Source organism: Asterias amurensis, chromosome 6 (assembly GCF_032118995.1).
Source record: "Asterias amurensis chromosome 6, ASM3211899v1".
NCBI lineage: Eukaryota > Metazoa > Echinodermata > Asteroidea > Forcipulatida > Asteriidae > Asterias > Asterias amurensis.
Genome location: NC_092653.1, coordinates 10217208 through 10234498, shown reverse-complemented (window position 1 = coordinate 10234498; position 17291 = coordinate 10217208). Strand labels below are relative to the sequence as shown.

The window sequence follows — 17291 nt, the reverse complement described above, 5'->3', positions numbered from 1 at the left end:
GGTAATTATCTGCACACATTCGTCCTGGAAAAAGAAAACGCCACACACCGGGGTCGACCCGGGGAAGCTAATCGAACGCACCCACAACTTAAAACGGACTGGGCTGTTTGATCAACTATCCGCGAACTGAACAGACTAAGGAATTTCGCGCGATAAAAAGTAAAAAATATATAATGGCTCCACAGAATGGAAATACTTCGAGATAAAGACACGAATCTGTTATAAACAATTATTTATAATGTCAATATTGGTTTATTTCATTCAACGCGGTGCCCGAAGGTCACAATGCAAAGTTGTTAAACTCTAAAAAATACACATTGGACTTAAAACGAAATTTCAAACAAATTTAATTCTTCTAGATTCCATTTCGATTGAAAGATTATTGATTTTGATGTTTTTTTCTCATACAGGTACAGGGTGCGTTCGTTTAGCTTCCCTGGGTCAACCCCGGTCTGCCCCCGTTACGTTCGAATAGCTTTGACGTCATTCGGGCGCTCACCCTGGTCGACCCCCAGTGCGTTGCTTGTGGAATGGGTGACTTGGGGTGACCCGAGGTGCATGACGTCACCACGAGAGGGCGAGTGTGATCGTTCGATTAGCTCTTGCCAGGGGCTCACCCAAAATGAGCACCGCAGGGTCGACACAGGGAAGCTAATCGAACGCACCCATATATTTTTAAACGTATGGATTTCAAGTGCGCCCTCAGTGTTGCTGTAATTTTTAAGGAAGCTAATCGAACGCACACATAGATTTAAATGTAGGGATATCAAGTGCGCCCTCAGTGTTGCTGTAAATTTTAATTTATAGGGAAGCTAATCGAACGCACCCATATATTTATATGTAGGCAGTTTTAGGGATATCAAGTGCGTCCTCAGTGTTGCTGTAATTTTTAATTTACAGATTAACAATAGACCTTATGCATATGACGTCATTTCAGTAGGGCGCCCTCAACCAGAGGTCAAAAGGAGGTTGTTCATTGCCCAATAGACTGTGCAAGTCTCGCACGTAGCGAAAACGAGAACTTAATTCGAAAAAAAAAGTATATTTTTGTACAAAACCAAATTGTGTTGAAATTGTTATTTGTTGAAAAATTCTTAAAGATTATTATTTTTAACGTACTTTTTGTATAATTATTATTTTAATTCGTGTACATAATAATTGTTTTGTTTAAATTAACGTAAAATTTATACATTTATCGGGACGAGGATCGCTGTTCGACATCGACCTGGATGGTTTTTCTAATACACCCAATTGGTGCGATCATCACATAGGTTCAGCGATAATGGGAACGTCAATTGGGTAATATTCTTAATTGTTTAGAGTAAACCGGAAACTGGAGGTCAAGTTTTTTCTTTAGTTTTCTTCGTTAATTTGTTGAATTGATTTTACTTTTCTGTTTTTAATCACTTATTTTTACATTCCCAAGAACATATTCACTTTTTAGAGTCATAACTTATGTTAAACTAAAATTATCGACAGAACAAAATCTCCCCAACGTAAAACTCCATTAGGTTGGGACCACAATAGACTGTGCAAGTCTCGCGCGCACCGGAGCGAGAAAACACGACAACTGAAGAACTTAATTTTTTTATGAATCAAATCTTTGCTATAATTTTTTCTTAATGCCGAATCTGAACAACAAAAATACACATTAGAGCTTGTTTAAATTAGTTTTAGCTTTTTAAACAAATACCCAATTATCGGTTAAAGTCTATGTATAGACAAAAGTAAAACTCTGGGACAAGGATGTTTGTTTGATCTTAAATGTTTTGAAACCCCTTTTGTAAATCTACGCCCGAATGTGAAACTACTGAAAGCTGGTTTATACGCGGACGCACGATGGTCGCAAGGGCGTTAGATAAACGCGTGACGCATTTTAAAGAGGAAGCCGACGCCTAAGCGACCAATGAAAAGGCTTTCCACCCCGCGCGGCCAAAACAAGCGTCTGCGTAAGTTTCGTGATCGAAGATGGGCACAAATTCTTAATTTTTTACAAGTAACCTGACCTGAGGTCAAGTTTAAATACCGGTTTTTCTTCGTTATTATGTTGACTTTATTTTTACTTTTATATATGTTGTTAATTAGTATTACATTTTTAACAACATATGTCATTTTTATGGTCATAAACTATATTAAACTAAAGTAATGGACGAAACAAAATCTCCCCAACGTAAAACTCCATAAGGTTGGGACCACAATTTCTCGCGAGACTTGCACAGTCTATACTGTGCACCGCGCGTACAAATCCGTGCGTCTTGATTGTTTCGTCACCGTTATTCCTCTAAGATGGCGGCTGGATGACGTCAATGCATAAGGTCTATAAAACTGAAGTACTTACCTGTGACTTTGGCCGTGTCCGAAACGGCGACTTCGGCTACAGCTACGTCTAGATCAGCGCGTCTTCCAATGTTGAAGAATAGGCAGACGCGCGCGCCCTAGCCGTAGCTGAAGCCGAAGTCGCCGTTTCGGACACGGCCTTTTACACCTTTACTTTTTCATTTATAGATGACGGCTGCTGGAACAGAGCACAATACTGTGCTGTGGTTCCCCCCCCCCCTCTCTCTCTATTTTGTATAGGGGCACTTGAATTTAGGGGCGGGAAAAGGAGACAAGCTAAATGAAAGTAACGAGGCATCGTTTTCTAACTACATTCCACGTTTAAATATCAGTGTAGGAATGCACCGGTAGACACTATTTTGAGATTTGAAAGTCTTTGATTTGGTGGACTGAAATAAAATCTAAAATCCAAAGTCTCCATTCCCTCGCGTAAAGTTACAGTTTCCGACATTTCAGAGATCATTTACAGTGGCAGATAAAGAACTCCGAAATTAATTACTAACAAACTTGTAAAGCTTGTTGTCTTTGACTGCACCATCACCATCAAAGCTGACCATGGGGACTTCTCTAGTAGCTTCACCACCCTCTTTATACCCTCGCTTGTCTTTCATCTTCACTAGGACTTCGTCAGTGTAGTAGAGGAGCATAGAAACACAGAGTAGAGTGGTAAGGCCATACAACTTGTAAGAGATGCATACAGATGATGGGATACTGGTAGCAAATGATATGGTGTATCCGATAGAACTGAAGAAGTAAATCGCGGAGAATACCGGCTCTTGGTTGTTTGGGAACAACACGCTGGCAAGTACTGCAAAGTACAATATCAAGATTGTGATTTGTTTACTTCCGAATTATAGGTATCAACACATCAAGTACAACAACGGTAGCTGGTGCAAACTGAACAACAGCTTTATTAACAAAATACCAATAAAAAAAATAAAATAAAATAAAAATAAACACAACGCCAACAACAACAGCCAAAACATCTTCATCAGCGACCGTGCAACAGTAACTGTAAGTGTCATGAAAGAGCACCGGATTCAAGCTCTGGTGTTTACTCAGCAGAGTGTGGGTTCGAATCCCAGTCGTGACACTCGCTACATAAAATTGGGGAGGTAGTACTTTCTGCTCTACCGGCCAGGCTTCGGACTGATGATACCCAAGGCTACATCTGTATGGACTGTAAAAGGGATAAACCCTGTTTCAGCCCTAAAAGTAGGTGGCAACGTCCTCTGGGATAAAATAGTAAAGCCCACACCTTGAAGTGGCCTTCAGGCCTTGTGTGTATGGCGACTTGCATAAAAAAGAGGGAAAAAAAAGAAAAGAAAAAACTACAAGTGTATCAGTAGCTGCAGTATCAACAGAAGCAAAGTTTAACTAACAACATCAGAAACAAAACATCATCATCAACAACAAGTAACACACAACAATAACAGCAATGGCAGCAGTAGCGACAGCATGACAGCAACAACAGCAACAACAGTAACAACAGCAACACAGCAGCAGCACCACCAACAACAACAACAACAACAACAACACAACAACAACTTTGCCTTTATTCCGTTAGCGAAAATCAGAGAGATCTGCTGAGTGTTTGGATGTGCTTGTACTTGTTTTGTACAAAACGAAAGTATACAATAACCAAAATAATGCATTCGCTGCTGAACTACGGTCAAAGGTTATCTTATTATGCCTAGGCTTACTTATAACAGGTTGCAAACTTTGTGAATTTGTGGTTATTCATTACACAAAATTAACTGGTACCTCGTATCTGTATCGTCCATACTGCATCACACAATGCCAATGCCACTGCCAGTGAGTAAAGATGCCATCTCTCTCCTAAGTCAGGGTTCCAGACCAAGCACACGGCCATTGCGGCAATGTTTATCGCCGCCGTCCCAGTAAATAACGCCAATCTACCCAGCACCTTCCTAATCCAGCCTATCACTACTGTGAAAACTGCATCAGCTGTTGCAAACGTCATGATGACGTAACCGACCATGTGAATGCCTTGCGTGCAGCTAACGAAAGACTGGAGTTCATAAAAAATAAACGTATATAACATTTGAAAAAAAAAAGTTTTATAAACAAGCAACACATTACATTAAGCAAGTTCGAGTGCGCACATTTTAGTCCACCAGTGGTCGACCACAGACTAGCAACGCATGTGCAGTGACGAACTCACCCGGACGACTCGTTTGGTAGTCTAGTCGACCTCCCACCTTTTTGCTTAAGTGTCACTGGTTCCCCTTCTGCGCTTAACACATGTTAGAACGGAACATGCTATTGGGACCAGTGAAGAAACCACGGGCTCGAGGCTGGTTCCAAATGGTCGACCACAGTAGTCAACCAATGGTCGTCCAGCCTGGGTTCGAGTAAAAATGGTCAACCTTTAGTTAACCATTGTGCACACTCGAACTTGCTCATAGTCACTGTCTTGGTCTGACAGTAGACCTTATCGCAAATAGTCGACGTGTGCTGGCGTTGAATGAGGTGCATGCTGGTCTAGCTAGCGCTCAAGTGTGATCCCTAGCTTAGAGACACTGGACACTACTGGAGATTGTCAAAGACCAGTCTTCTCACTTGGTGTATCGCAACACATTTTTCACTTTTATGCATAATAACAACCCTGTGAGAATTTGAGCTCAATTGGTCGTCGAAGTAAGTTGCGAGTGATAATGAAAGAAAAAACACCCTTGTCACACGGAGTTGTGTGCTTTCAGATGCTTGAATTAGAGACCTCAAAATCCAATGCTGAGGTCTCGAAATCAAATTTGTGGAAACATACTTCTTTCTCCAAAAACGTTACTTCAGAGGGAGGCGTTTCTCACAATGTTTTTCACTATCGACCTCTCTCCATTACTCGTAAGTAGTATGGTTTCAACAATTATTTTCAGTAGTTACCAATAGTGTCCACTGCCTTTAAGAAATTTAGCAAATATTCCACCATGTTCAACATTGTTATGACTTCTGCCCGCTCAATTTTCACTTTGATAATTTACAAACAGGTACCGTATGTAACAAATATGTTGGATTTTCAGATTGGCTTTTTTAAGCTTTTTTAAATTCAACTGAACTGAAACCAAATTTACCTTTGTAAAGTCCGCCATTACAAATGAGTAGAACATGCCGGTATATACAGCAAACGGTGTGAGCATCAAAAGCTGTGGCCTTTGTAATGCTTTGAATGTAGCCAGCCAGTTAATAGTCTCCTCTCCAGGCGTTGCATCCACTTCTGTAGCAGACACAGCCTTATACTTTGGCCCGATGTCTTGAATGAAGAATACGCCCACAAGAGGTGCCACAATCAAACCACTCGCTGAAAAGCATGCTAAGAACATGTGGATGATATAATCGGGCGGTTTGACCGCACCGACTGCCTCTTGCGGCATATCGGCACCGCAGTCTCTCGCACCACATCGGGACACGCTGAAATTCTGCATCGTCAAGACTTCATCTTCTTCAGCGTTATTTGTCATCACATTTGAAACTAGAAATGTTGAGATGATGTACGCTACTTGCCATGCGGTATTGACCAAACCGAGATATCGACTTGTGAGCACCTCTGCCCGCTCTTCACCGGTAACCCTGGCTTTGTCCTGAGCAAGGGTGTGCAGATAAGTCGACACCGCGGACCAGTTCGGTCCGGTGGCAAGCCCACAGATGAGCGCAGACGGGACTATCGTATAAAACCGCGGGAAAAAGTTCGACACTGCGTACAGACCAAATGCCAGTGAGCCAAGAATCATAGTCCTCTTCGTGCCGAGTTTCCTGATCATTATTGGAGATATAAATAGACTTGACAAAGTCATTGCCGCGTAGAGACAGCTCAGGCTAGCCAGGCCAAGCCCTTTGGACGGGTTTAAGCTGCTCTGCAGGGACTGTAGAGAGCTATAGGAAAACGAGTTGAAAGCAAAGACTACGCATACTGCTGCGATGTTTACCATGTTCCTTCTTGAAGTCGTATTGAAGCTGAAATAGAACAAAGAACGTTATGTTGCCTTGTACTAATTTTAACTCTTGGCTCAAACGCAGTTTTTTTTCTGGATGATAGCTCAATCGGTCATCGAGGCTGCGAGAAAAACAATGAAAATAAAACACACCTGTCAAACGAAGTTGTGTGCTTTCAGATGCTGGATTTCGAGACCTCAAATTCTAAATCTGAGGTCTCAAAATCCACTTTACTCGTTACCAATTGAGGTTTCATGCTAATAATTGTTTTGAGGAATTACCAATAGTGTGAAGTGTGTCCACTGCCTTTAATGGGGTAATATGAGCCGGCAGTCAGGAGCTTCGCGCGAGAGCAGTGTTCTCGCGAGAAATAGTCTTTGATCGTGCAAACCTGAACCTTTACGTCACCACCACGACTCAACTATCTTACAGCGACAAACCATTAACGACTTGTCCACAGATTGGATGTCTATTGATAGCTGTATAAATATATTGTTTAAATGCAACGTGTAAAGTGTAAATGCAAAGATTGACAACGATTGGGAAGCCATAAATACAAGGCAAAAACACATCGTATAACAATGTTACAAAAACAATAAAAACGGGTTATTATAGTTCATGACACCAACTCACACATTCCCTGCGGTCTCCATGATGCACAACTGCCGTTCACTGGCTCTGGAATAGGTATCATGTTCAGTGTAGAATATATCATGAAACAGAAAGGTTATAATATGAGGAGTCTGATAACAACCAACTTGTAAACTGGGTAGGCTAATAATACTCACGTACATCTTGTCAAACACGCATCAGGACTGTGCATATTATCAGATTGTACAAATATACGCGATAACGCCGCTTAAAGGCACTGATGGACACCTTTGGTAATTTTGTCAAAGACCAGTCTTTTCCTTTGGTGTATCTCAACATTTTTTTGTATTATGCATAACAGGCACGGATCCAGGATTGTTTTAACCAGGGTTACAGCTTTGTAGTCATAATACTTTTTGTTTGCTGAAACAAAACAAAATTCTTGTTCGCGAAGCGCGCGGCCATTGCGGCGTGGCGTCCCAGGCCCTCTTTAGGGCCCCGGGATATCGTTATGCCGTAGATACTCTCTGGTGCAATCTAAGGCCTTTTCAGAGACATTTCTTGGACCCGTTAACTTTATCTGAAGTTACTTAAAAGTACACATGCAAGACAAATATTGCAGTAAAAGTTTGTCCACAAAATATTGTTGGGCCTTGTGATACTCCTGATACAGAAACATTTAAATGACGAGACATTAATTTTTCCTCTCACCTTTTTATTCTTCCTCCGTTTTTTTCCTTCTTTTCCTCTTTGATTTAAACAAAATCCGCTGCATAACACAACAAACCTGTGAAAATGTGAACTCAATATTGGTCTTCGAGATTGCGAGAGAATAACAGAGGGAAAACACAAAGTTTTGTGCTTTCAGAATTCGCGAACTCAGCTAAGGCCTCGAACTTCATTCAAATATATTAGTAAAAAATTCAAAAACCACGTTACTTCAGATGAGGGAGCCGTTTCTCACAATGGTTTATACTATCAACAGCTCTCCATTGCTAGTTACCAAGTACGTCTGTATGCTAACAATTATTTTGAGTAATTACCAATAACCGAATTCGATGCATATCCCATGCCACTGGTCGATGAAATTATTGACGGTATCGGACACTCTACGCTCATATCAACAATCGATCTCACCAAGGGTTACTACCAGATCCCTATAAGCGAATCTGCTCGAGCTAAAAGTGCGTTCGTTACTCCGTTTGGTCAGTTTCAGTTCACAAGAATGGCATTTGGGTTTAAAAATGCCCCTGCTTGTTATCAGCGCATGATGGATACGTTGTTGGGTGGAATCGATCACGTACAAGCCTTTTTGGATGATGTTGTTATTTATTCTGAGACCTGGGATGACCATCTTAGAAAGTTGGCAGATGTCCTCAAGAGACTTCAGAATGCTGGTCTGAAGGCCAATCCAAAAAAATGTAGTTTTTGCATGACCCAGACAGAATACCTTGGAAAAATGGTAGGAGACGGTGAAGTTAGTCCTCTTACTGAAAAAGTTGAGGCTATCAACAGATTCCCAAGACCGCAAACTAAGACACAGATCAGAAGGTTCCTTGGCATGGTGAACTATTATAAAGATCACATCGAAAATCTCTCAAAGAAGGCGTCACCACTCACGGATCTACTCAAAAAGTCTAAGCCAGCGAAAATTCTATGGGATGAGGATTGTGAGAAGGCGTTCAAGTCCCTAAAGAAAGTTCTCACTGTTGCTCCTATACTACGCATCGCTGATCACTCACTACCATTCTTCGTCCAAGCTGATGCGTCCGACAAAGCTGTTGGAGTAGTACTTACTCAGAAACATGAAGGCAAGGAGCACCCAATTGCTTTCCGCTCCAAAAAGCTCTCAGACACACAACAGCGGTGGTCGACCATAGAACGAGAACTCTATGCGATTGTATTTGGCATTGAACAGTTTCGTTATTACATTTACGGCAGACACTTTGTCATCCAGTCAGACCATAAGCCTCTAGCTTGGTTACAAACCATGAAAAACCAAAATTGTAGACTCATGCGATGGTCTATGCTGTTACAGCAATACCAGTTTACTGTTGAACACCGAAGTGGCAAGGCCAATGCTAACAGTGATTTTGTAAGCAGACTAGTTGATTAAGCAGATTAAGTGATTAAGCAAACTAGTTGATAAAGCAAAATGATTAAGTAACAGTATTTATTGGTAATTGGTTATTACAGTTACTTGACTAATAATAGAAGATTTGTTATAGTATGCAAACTTTGACGTTTTATACAGAATCTCCTCTAACAAACCGAAATTACCATGGTGATTTCCACAAGTGATTGTACTGAAGATAATCTGGTGAAGTTAAATTTAGGGAAACAATTAATGTTGTTTCAGTGTTAATTGAAGACTGACCGTATTTCTGAAGTCCTCATTTATATTTTGGCTGCTCATTTAATGTTTGGCCAATGAGAACTGAAGGGAGGAGGGAAGTTATGTTACGGTCAGCAGCAACACCCAACCCTATACTTATTTGTTATTTAAATTAGTTGATTACGTAATATTCCACTGCCTGTTAAACCCCCGTCTTTTGAATAATAAAGCTGATTAACCGGCAATTCAGAACCAGAAACGAGAAGAGCAAGACGTACATTATTGTAGGCTCCGATGATCGTGATAATGTGTATATGCCTTTAAAACCATTATTTGCAGAGGGTCAATTTATCTGGAAGTTACGAACAATTCACGCCGCTAACAATCCAGGTCAAGCTTTCAACGGGTATCAAAGTGAAGGTAACTTTGTGCGAGGAAAACGGTTCAGTATCACGATGGATCAGGAAAATAGAAATATCCTTAAGAACCTGGGCGCTGTGATGCTCATGGCTGCTCTCAATTCGTTGTGTTTTAGCTCTTTACAATCACTACAGAGCAGTTTTAATTCGTCAGATGGTCTCGGTCTAGCGAGCTTGAGTTGCATGTACGCCGCAGGTGTGGTGTCCACTCTCCTGCTCGCACCCGTCATGAACAGGAGGCTCGGACTTAAGACCACAATGATCATAGGTTCACTGTCCATCGGTGTGTACGCTGTCAGCAATTTCTTTCCTCGTTTTGAAATCATCATTCCTTTGGCTCTTCTATGTGGTCTTGGAATCAATCCTATGTGGACTGCAATATCGACGTATTTGAATACCCTTGCCTCGAAGAAGGCACGTTTGACAAGCCAAACAACAGAGGGCCTTACGAACCGCTACTTAGCTCTTACCCAAATGTCTTGGCAAATCAGCTATGTCGTGTCAACGTTCCTTGTATCTAAAGTGTTAGCAGTTACTATGACTGGTTCGGAGGATAATATCTTCACGGGGCGGAATTTCAGTCTGGGGCGTTGTGGAGCCCGGGACTGCGGAGCGGAGATCCCGGAGGAGGCAACTGGTGCAGTCGAGGCACCCCGTCAAATCATCTGGATATTCCTCGGGTGTTTCTCAGCATGTGGTTTGGTCTTCTCGCCTCTTGTTCTTGTCATTTTCCTTGATCCGATGAAACCAAACTTGTACTCCACCGTCTCTAAGGATGATGCTGAGATGTCTGAGAAAGAGGTAGTGACTGTCAAGGAGGGTGCTACTAGTGATGCTGGTTGGTTAGCGGTGCTGAGAGCCTTGAAGGAACCACACCTACTGATGCTCATGCCACTGGCTTTCTTTTCTGGAGTCCATTTCTCTTTTGTCATGGGAGATTTCACCAAGGTGTAGTATTATTAACTGCTTCAATGGGGGCATTTATTTCAACTTTGTTTGTGAATAATATATTTAAAGGCACGGTTATGGAGACCTTTGTCAAAGACCAGTGCAGTATTCTCACAGGGTATGTCTCATGTATAAAATAGCAAACCTGTGAAAATTTGAGCTCAGTTGGTCGTCCAAATTCCAAGTGAACAATGTGCTTCAGATGCTTCGAATTCGAGACCTCAGCTGAGGTCTCATATATTTTTTTAGTGGAAAATAATTTCTTTCTCATAAACATTACTTCTGAGGAAGCCATTTCTCACAATTTGTTTTATACGGTCAACAGCTCTAAGTTACTTGTTCAGTAAGTTTTTCTGCTAGCAATAATTTTGAGTAATTACCAACAATGTCAGCCTCTATATGTTACAATATGGGACCAATAAATTACCCGTTGTCCAAGGACACCGTTATCAATAGTGTTATGTAATCCCTGGTATTCAAACAGTAATAACGTTTTCTCCGAACAAGGTCACTAATGGCAACTTTATCAGTAATGATCAAAGTTCGTTAATTGTTGAAAAATGTTTGTAAAAAGAAATAGGTACAATTAAACAAAATGACTGTTTTACTTACAAAGTGATTGTTTCTTTTTGCCAAACAGTTACTTTAGAGACCACTTTTGATCAATAAACCCAAATTAGCAGGAGCTCCAAACTATGCAAAAAGGCAATGGAAGACTTTTGGAACGCATGGTGGCAGCAGGTAAAATCCATTGTTCTCGGTAATGTGCTCATGCTCGGAACTATACGTAAACAATGGAAGTTTACCTGGTAAGTATGCTGCCATCTAGCGTTCCAAAGTCTCCCATTTTGAAACCCTTTACACCAATGATGTTTCTGAGCACTGGGCCGATGCTACAAGTCATATGTGTATCCAAGGGCCCCGACTCCTGCTCTTGTGTAAGCTTCAAACTAGCGTACAAATACTGACTGCTTCGAGTGCTATGGTTAAAACTATGACTCCCGAGGTGATCCCCGGAGCGTTCTATTTTCCCGAGGCGAAGCTGAGGGAAAATGGAACGCTCCGGGGATCACCGAGGGAGTCATAGTTTTTAACCATTGCACGAGTAAAAGCAGTCAATGTTTGTTTTATAACACCCCAAACATTTTCTAAATACTGTACTATTATTATTACGTTACAGACCAGAATGCTACAATCCACGGACGACGCGAACACAGATTGCAAACACTTTTACCTACTGTGTTGCATGTAGTGTCGTGCAATCCGAAGTGGTTACAGACTATTAATTTATCTTCCTCGTACACGCAACGGACGTCTGGGTACTGCACGCCATGTGCTAGTCTGTCGGACTAGCGCATGACAAACCGACGCTCTACCACACGGCCGTCGTCTAGCAAAACTAAGACATGTCATGACTGTGACGCGCTCTAAACCAATGAGCAGGCAGAATACTTGCAAGGGGTGTTATAATGCCGTATATAGCTGTTACCTCGCCACAGAATTAACTTTCGTGTGCCCGCTTGCGTATTTTTTTTTCCCAGGACAGATGAGGCCACTTACCATAAACAGGCGCGTTTTACCTACTTTCGGGTCTTTCTCCCACCATGACAAAATGAGGCCCCTTCATGGCCTTTGTTAAATGCTATTTCGGTTTTACCATTTTCTGGCAAATTCGTGGATCCACGCTTGATTGTAATTCAATCAAAGGGTTACAAATCTTTATAGAAACCCATGGTAATAGTATTATATTTACCAAATTATATGTCTCATCTCTGTGAGAAATGTAGACCTATGAGTATGCAATTATATTATTGCCGAGAATACAGGGTGCGTTTGTATAGCTTCCCTGGGTCGACCCCGGTGTGTGGCGGTTGTTTTTTTCCAGGACGAACGTGTGCAGATTATAACCCACGTTCACCCTGAGGGAAAAAACCGCCACACACCGGGGTCGACCCAGGGAAGCTAAACGAACGCACCCAATGTTTCTACCAATACAACATGAACTGTTTATATTACGTAATATTACATTATCTCCATCGACCTTTGAGATGGGATTGAGTTCAGTCAAAGGTCACCACGACCCTTACCAACCGGCAGTTGTCCCCCGTTGACTTACCCACATACACATGTTGTACATATCCATATTGAAACACATAGAGACAAACTTTTGCAGCAAGCATTTCCACACGAACCTTGATTTGTATGGATGGATATTAAAGCCACCTGGAAATATATTTTGTTTTCTTTCAAACATAAGAGTATATGCTTACGAACAATAAAACTATTTGTTAAGTAACTGTTTGTCACGATTTATATGTTTAAACAATATATAAAGTTGTTTGGGGGCTGACTCCGCCTACCCCTTTTGTGACGTCAACCGAGGAAGACTTTGCCTGCAATGCGTATAAGTTAACTTATAAACTCACGACTTGGTCTGTACATGTACTTTGCAATTGTGTTTACTCTACGCATTACAGGCAAAGTCTGCCTCGATTGACGTCACGAACAGCGCACTCTCTGGTCGGGGTCTACTCTTAAATTTGTAAATAACATAAGAACCGATTTTTTAAAACCTTAGTTAACTGTTTATTCACATTCCACTCATCAAAACACATATGTCCGTGACAAAAGCTTTATTTTGAAAAAATACCACTTCCAGGTGACTTTAAATTTTAAGGTCTGCAGCCAACAATTGTTATGCTAATTATATATATATATTTGGTTTGCGGTAACATGTCTACTTGCCAGGTAGACTTTGGTGTACCGCAAACCAAGTTACATAGATAACCCACCGTGCAATGCCTATAACCCCATACCAGGGGTGGATTGCACCAAGCGGTCTTAAACCAGTCTATGCGCTATAGCAGGCTAACTTGAAACGCGCTTAGACAGTCTTTAATTATAGACCGATTGCAATAGCGCGGTCTTTAATTATAGCCAGTCTTAAATCTTAAGCCTGCTCTGAGCTGGCTATAATCGGTCTTTGTTTTGGTTTTTTTAAGATAGCGCTGCATTTGTTAGTTGTAGATGATTTGATGCAAAGAGCTCTACACGATGAGATTGTGTTTTAGAAATAAATTAGTTACACCCATGAGAGGCATTATGATGATTATACAGTGTATCGTAAATATATGTTCCCAAGAGTAAAAAAATGATACAACTCACAGAATTGATATCCAATGATTTAAACCAAAGCAATAAGAAGAATGCTGTACCGCCAGTGACTGCAGAAGTGCCAAGTATAATGGGACATTTGTTCGTATTGCATTACTTTTCGCCGACTTATCTAAGACCGGCTTATTGCAACAGGCTTAATGACTGACTAAGCTAAGACCGTCTAAGACAGATAGCCGGCTATAACTGACTGGTCTTAGACCGCTGACTAAGACCGTTTTATTGCAATCTGCCCCAGGTTAAAACAAAGGATTTCTAGTTATGGTAATTACCTTCGGATTACCCTCGAACAGACTTAAATGTCCTCTAATTAAAAGTCCCTTCCGAAGAAGCGAAATTATTTCGTCAGTGTTTTTTTTTTTTTTTTTTTTAGCAACCTCGGCCTCCAGGGTTTTAACCCAGGACAGTCACATCAACATATCTTTCAATATTATGTTTATTTATTTGCAAATCATCCCAAAAAAAACCGACTGAATAACTGTGACAGACTATTCAACATTTAAACATTATTTTAATAATGTTAAAACATTTTTAAATGGCTTAAAAAATCCCCCCCCCCAAAAAAAAAAAAAAAAAAAATCGAAAGAATCGTTCTCGTTGGGAGAATCGTTCCCATATGAAGACAGCATTGAGAGTGACGGGGTTCCATCTTAACCATACAAAAACAAACATGAGAAAACCACATCTCTAGTTTTGAGTTGTTCTTTCTGTTCTTCCCACACAGTCATACGTGAACTGTACACAGGGTATACACGCAGTCGGTTACGTCATTATGGCATTTGCTTCTGCCGATGCCATTGGAAACTTGGCCATCGGATTGATCCGTCAGTATGTTGGGCGAGTGATGTTTATAACAATATCAGGAGCTCATACTTTGGCCGTGTTGGTCGTATGCTTAGTCTGGGACCCAGAGACAGGTGAAGTCTGGCACCTGTACGCCATTGCTGTTTTGTTCGGGTATGGAGATGCAGTATGGCAACTACAAACACGAGGTGGGTTCAGCAGATTTATACACTGTTCAGCAGATTTATGCATTATGTAGACTGACGAGGTTGTTACAAAATGAACAACTATATGGGCAGCTGTATAAAGTGATAAGCCGAAAACAATTTGAATGTCACTCAAAGAAAACCCAAAACCAAAAACAATTATTAACGGAAGGTAGTTTTCTTTGATTGAAAGTTTGCAGAGCTGTTGTATTTGGACACAATTATTTGTTGCATCAGTTAATGAGTGAATGTTTTTGTGTGAATGTGGTGTCGTATGTGGTACACACAATTCCCTTGTTTCCATCCCTGTGGAGACTTTTTTGTTCTTTCCTTTGTCCCGTACTATACATCTTCCCATAGACTTTGTACACCAAATTCCTTGTGGCCTTTAGAGTGTCCCTATAGAGTCCTTTAATTTTCACTTATTAAATGTTTTCCTTGGTCTCCATAAGGTAGTGAAAACGAATAGGCATGTTTTAGCTGGCTCTTTTCTCTTTTTCTCTAGTGTTCATCAGCGTGCTGTATCCAGATAACCCAGGGCCAGCTTTCTCTGCCTACTACTTCTGTATATTCTGTGGACTAACAGCTTCATTTGCTGTCAGCATCCCATCGTCGGTCTGTGTGTCTTACAAACTCTACTCTATCATCTCGCTACTTCTTGTGTCTGTCTCGCTATACTATGTCGTCGAGATAAGACTGAAGAGGGAACAGCGTGCAAAGACGTGTGGTGGGAAGACGGAGGAAATAGGGATGTGATACAACAGGCGGATGGACTAGATGTGGAAAACTTTGAGCATCATGGTTTTTTTTTTTGCGGTTCTGAGCGTGCCTGTATATTATGCTCAGTATTGCGCGCGTAGTCTGAGCACGAGCACTCCCCCTACTGGCGAGAACTGTGAGAGAGAAGGACCGACCAAAAGTGTCCCATTGAAATGAAGTCGGGGTACATGCGTTAAAACCATTTCAAATTCCTGTATATCCTATAATTGACCATTCCGCATTAAAAAAAGGGGGGTCAGATTAGAGACAGTTTGTTACTATTTTACAGGGAGTTTTTCAAAGAATGTTGGATGATGGGCATTGACATACCCTTATAAGGACTTAGATGTTAGAGAAAGATGTTACAAGTGTGTGTTTTTTCATTATTATCTCTCAACTTCGACGACCACCAATTGAGTCTGAAATTTCACAGGTTAGTTATTTTATGCCTATATATTGAGATTCAGTAAGTGAGAAGACTGGTCTTTGACAATTACTAAAGTTGTCCAGTGCCCTTAAACAACACAAAACAAACATCCAAACGTAACGCGTGAATTGATTCTCATTTCTGGTTTATTTCATATAATAAACTCCAATGACTGTTTCGGAAAAATTTCAACAATAAGTTTACTTTTAAAAGTTTAAATGAGTCAGTGTGAAGTGACTTAGGAATTCAATGCTTTTAACTTATAAGAATTTATGCAAGAGAAACGCTGTCATAATACGAAGCGTCGCCAACATTATTTGTGCTAGAACGCACTGATTAAAATGCCCAAATAATGTAAACACCATTTTAAAAGTTTAGTTTTGATTTACTATTCGTAATGCACCATTACGCCATACATTATGTACGAGACAGGGAAAGTAAGGAAAAAAAAACATCCACCGACTTTGCAAAGTGGCTGGTAGATAAATCAAGAGCAAAAGGGTTGCAAAGGTTATGAACCTTATACAAATTAGTGCAATTAATAAATATATTGCCAATATTACACACAGGTAGGCAAAAAGGCACGAGAAACGATGCTTGGATATTTTGGGCACTGTGTGCCGCGATTAATTACATGTACATCTAAATCATAGCAATATATTCAAAAATAACAGCAGAAATAACATTTGCCTTATATTAACGCGCGCTATTTGAGTCCGATTCCACGCTATCGATTACTTGTTATGCAATAATTTTCTTGTAAAGTATCGTCATGCTATACAAGTATAAAACCTTAGTCGGTCTAGTATCACCTTGTCTAGTTTCTGTACTCCCAATCAACATTGAGTAATACTGATTTTTATTACACCTAAACGGGGCTCCGACTAATAACATCCAAACCTTGTTTCAGTTACATTAATTTAAACGCTAAATAACGTACAGACGCCTCCACTAAAAAACAAAACGTTATAAAATGAAACTGAATTTTATAACCAAGCAAATAGAAATAAAGACAAAGAAGGGGAGAGACAGGCCTATCAACATGGTTTGTTAAAGGCAGTGGACACTATTGGTAATTACTCAAAATAATTATTAGCATAAACCTCATTTGGTAACGAGTAATGGGGAGAGGTTGACAGTATACAAATTTGTGAAAAACGGTTCCATCTGAAGTGACGTGTATTCGAGAAATAAGTAATTTTCCACGAATTTGATTTCGAGACCTCAGATTTAGAATTTGAGGTCTCGAAATCAGGCATCTGAAAGCACATAACTTCGTGTGACAATTGTTTTTTCAGTATTATCTCTTAACTTCAACGACCAATTTAAGCTCAAATTTTCACAGGTTTGTTATTTTATGC

General features: G+C 40.6%; 2 protein-coding genes across 2 annotated transcripts; one reads left to right on the top strand and one right to left on the bottom strand.

Moving 5' to 3' along the window:
• Positions 1-2201: 2201 nt before the first annotated feature.
• LOC139938439 (protein unc-93 homolog A-like) lies at positions 2202-7065 on the bottom strand. The gene is made up of 4 exons (XM_071933971.1): positions 6922-7065; positions 5430-6309; positions 4102-4369; positions 2202-3145 (listed from the first exon to the last, which is right to left on the bottom strand). The coding sequence occupies exons 1-4, from the start codon at positions 6939-6941 to the stop codon at positions 2829-2831; spliced, it is 1485 nt and encodes a 494-aa protein (XP_071790072.1). The 5' UTR covers positions 6942-7065; the 3' UTR covers positions 2202-2828.
• A 1987-nt stretch (positions 7066-9052) lies between these two features.
• Positions 9053-15917, top strand: LOC139938323 (protein unc-93 homolog A-like). The gene is made up of 3 exons (XM_071933762.1): positions 9053-10581; positions 14480-14747; positions 15250-15917. The coding sequence occupies exons 1-3, from the start codon at positions 9529-9531 to the stop codon at positions 15498-15500; spliced, it is 1572 nt and encodes a 523-aa protein (XP_071789863.1). The 5' UTR covers positions 9053-9528; the 3' UTR covers positions 15501-15917.
• Positions 15918-17291: the final 1374 nt, after the last annotated feature.

What these genes read in the sequence shown, in the direction of transcription:
- LOC139938323 (XM_071933762.1), top strand. Translation starts at nt 9,529, where the DNA reads ATGCCTTTAAAACCATTATTTGCAGAGGGTCAATTTATCTGGAAGTTA. An exon ending in TCATGGGAGATTTCACCAAG is followed by an intron (nt 10,582 to 14,479) that starts GTGTAGTATTAT and finishes CTTCCCACACAG; the next exon opens with TCATACGTGAACTGTACACA. An exon ending in ATGGCAACTACAAACACGAG is followed by an intron (nt 14,748 to 15,249) that starts GTGGGTTCAGCA and finishes CTTTTTCTCTAG; the next exon opens with TGTTCATCAGCGTGCTGTAT.
- LOC139938439 (XM_071933971.1), bottom strand. Translation starts at nt 6,941, where the DNA reads ATGGAGACCGCAGGGAATGT. An exon ending in ATGGAGACCGCAGGGAATGT is followed by an intron (nt 6,310 to 6,921) that starts GTGAGTTGGTGT and finishes GTTCTATTTCAG; the next exon opens with CTTCAATACGACTTCAAGAA. An exon ending in TAATGGCGGACTTTACAAAG is followed by an intron (nt 4,370 to 5,429) that starts GTAAATTTGGTT and finishes TATGAACTCCAG; the next exon opens with TCTTTCGTTAGCTGCACGCA.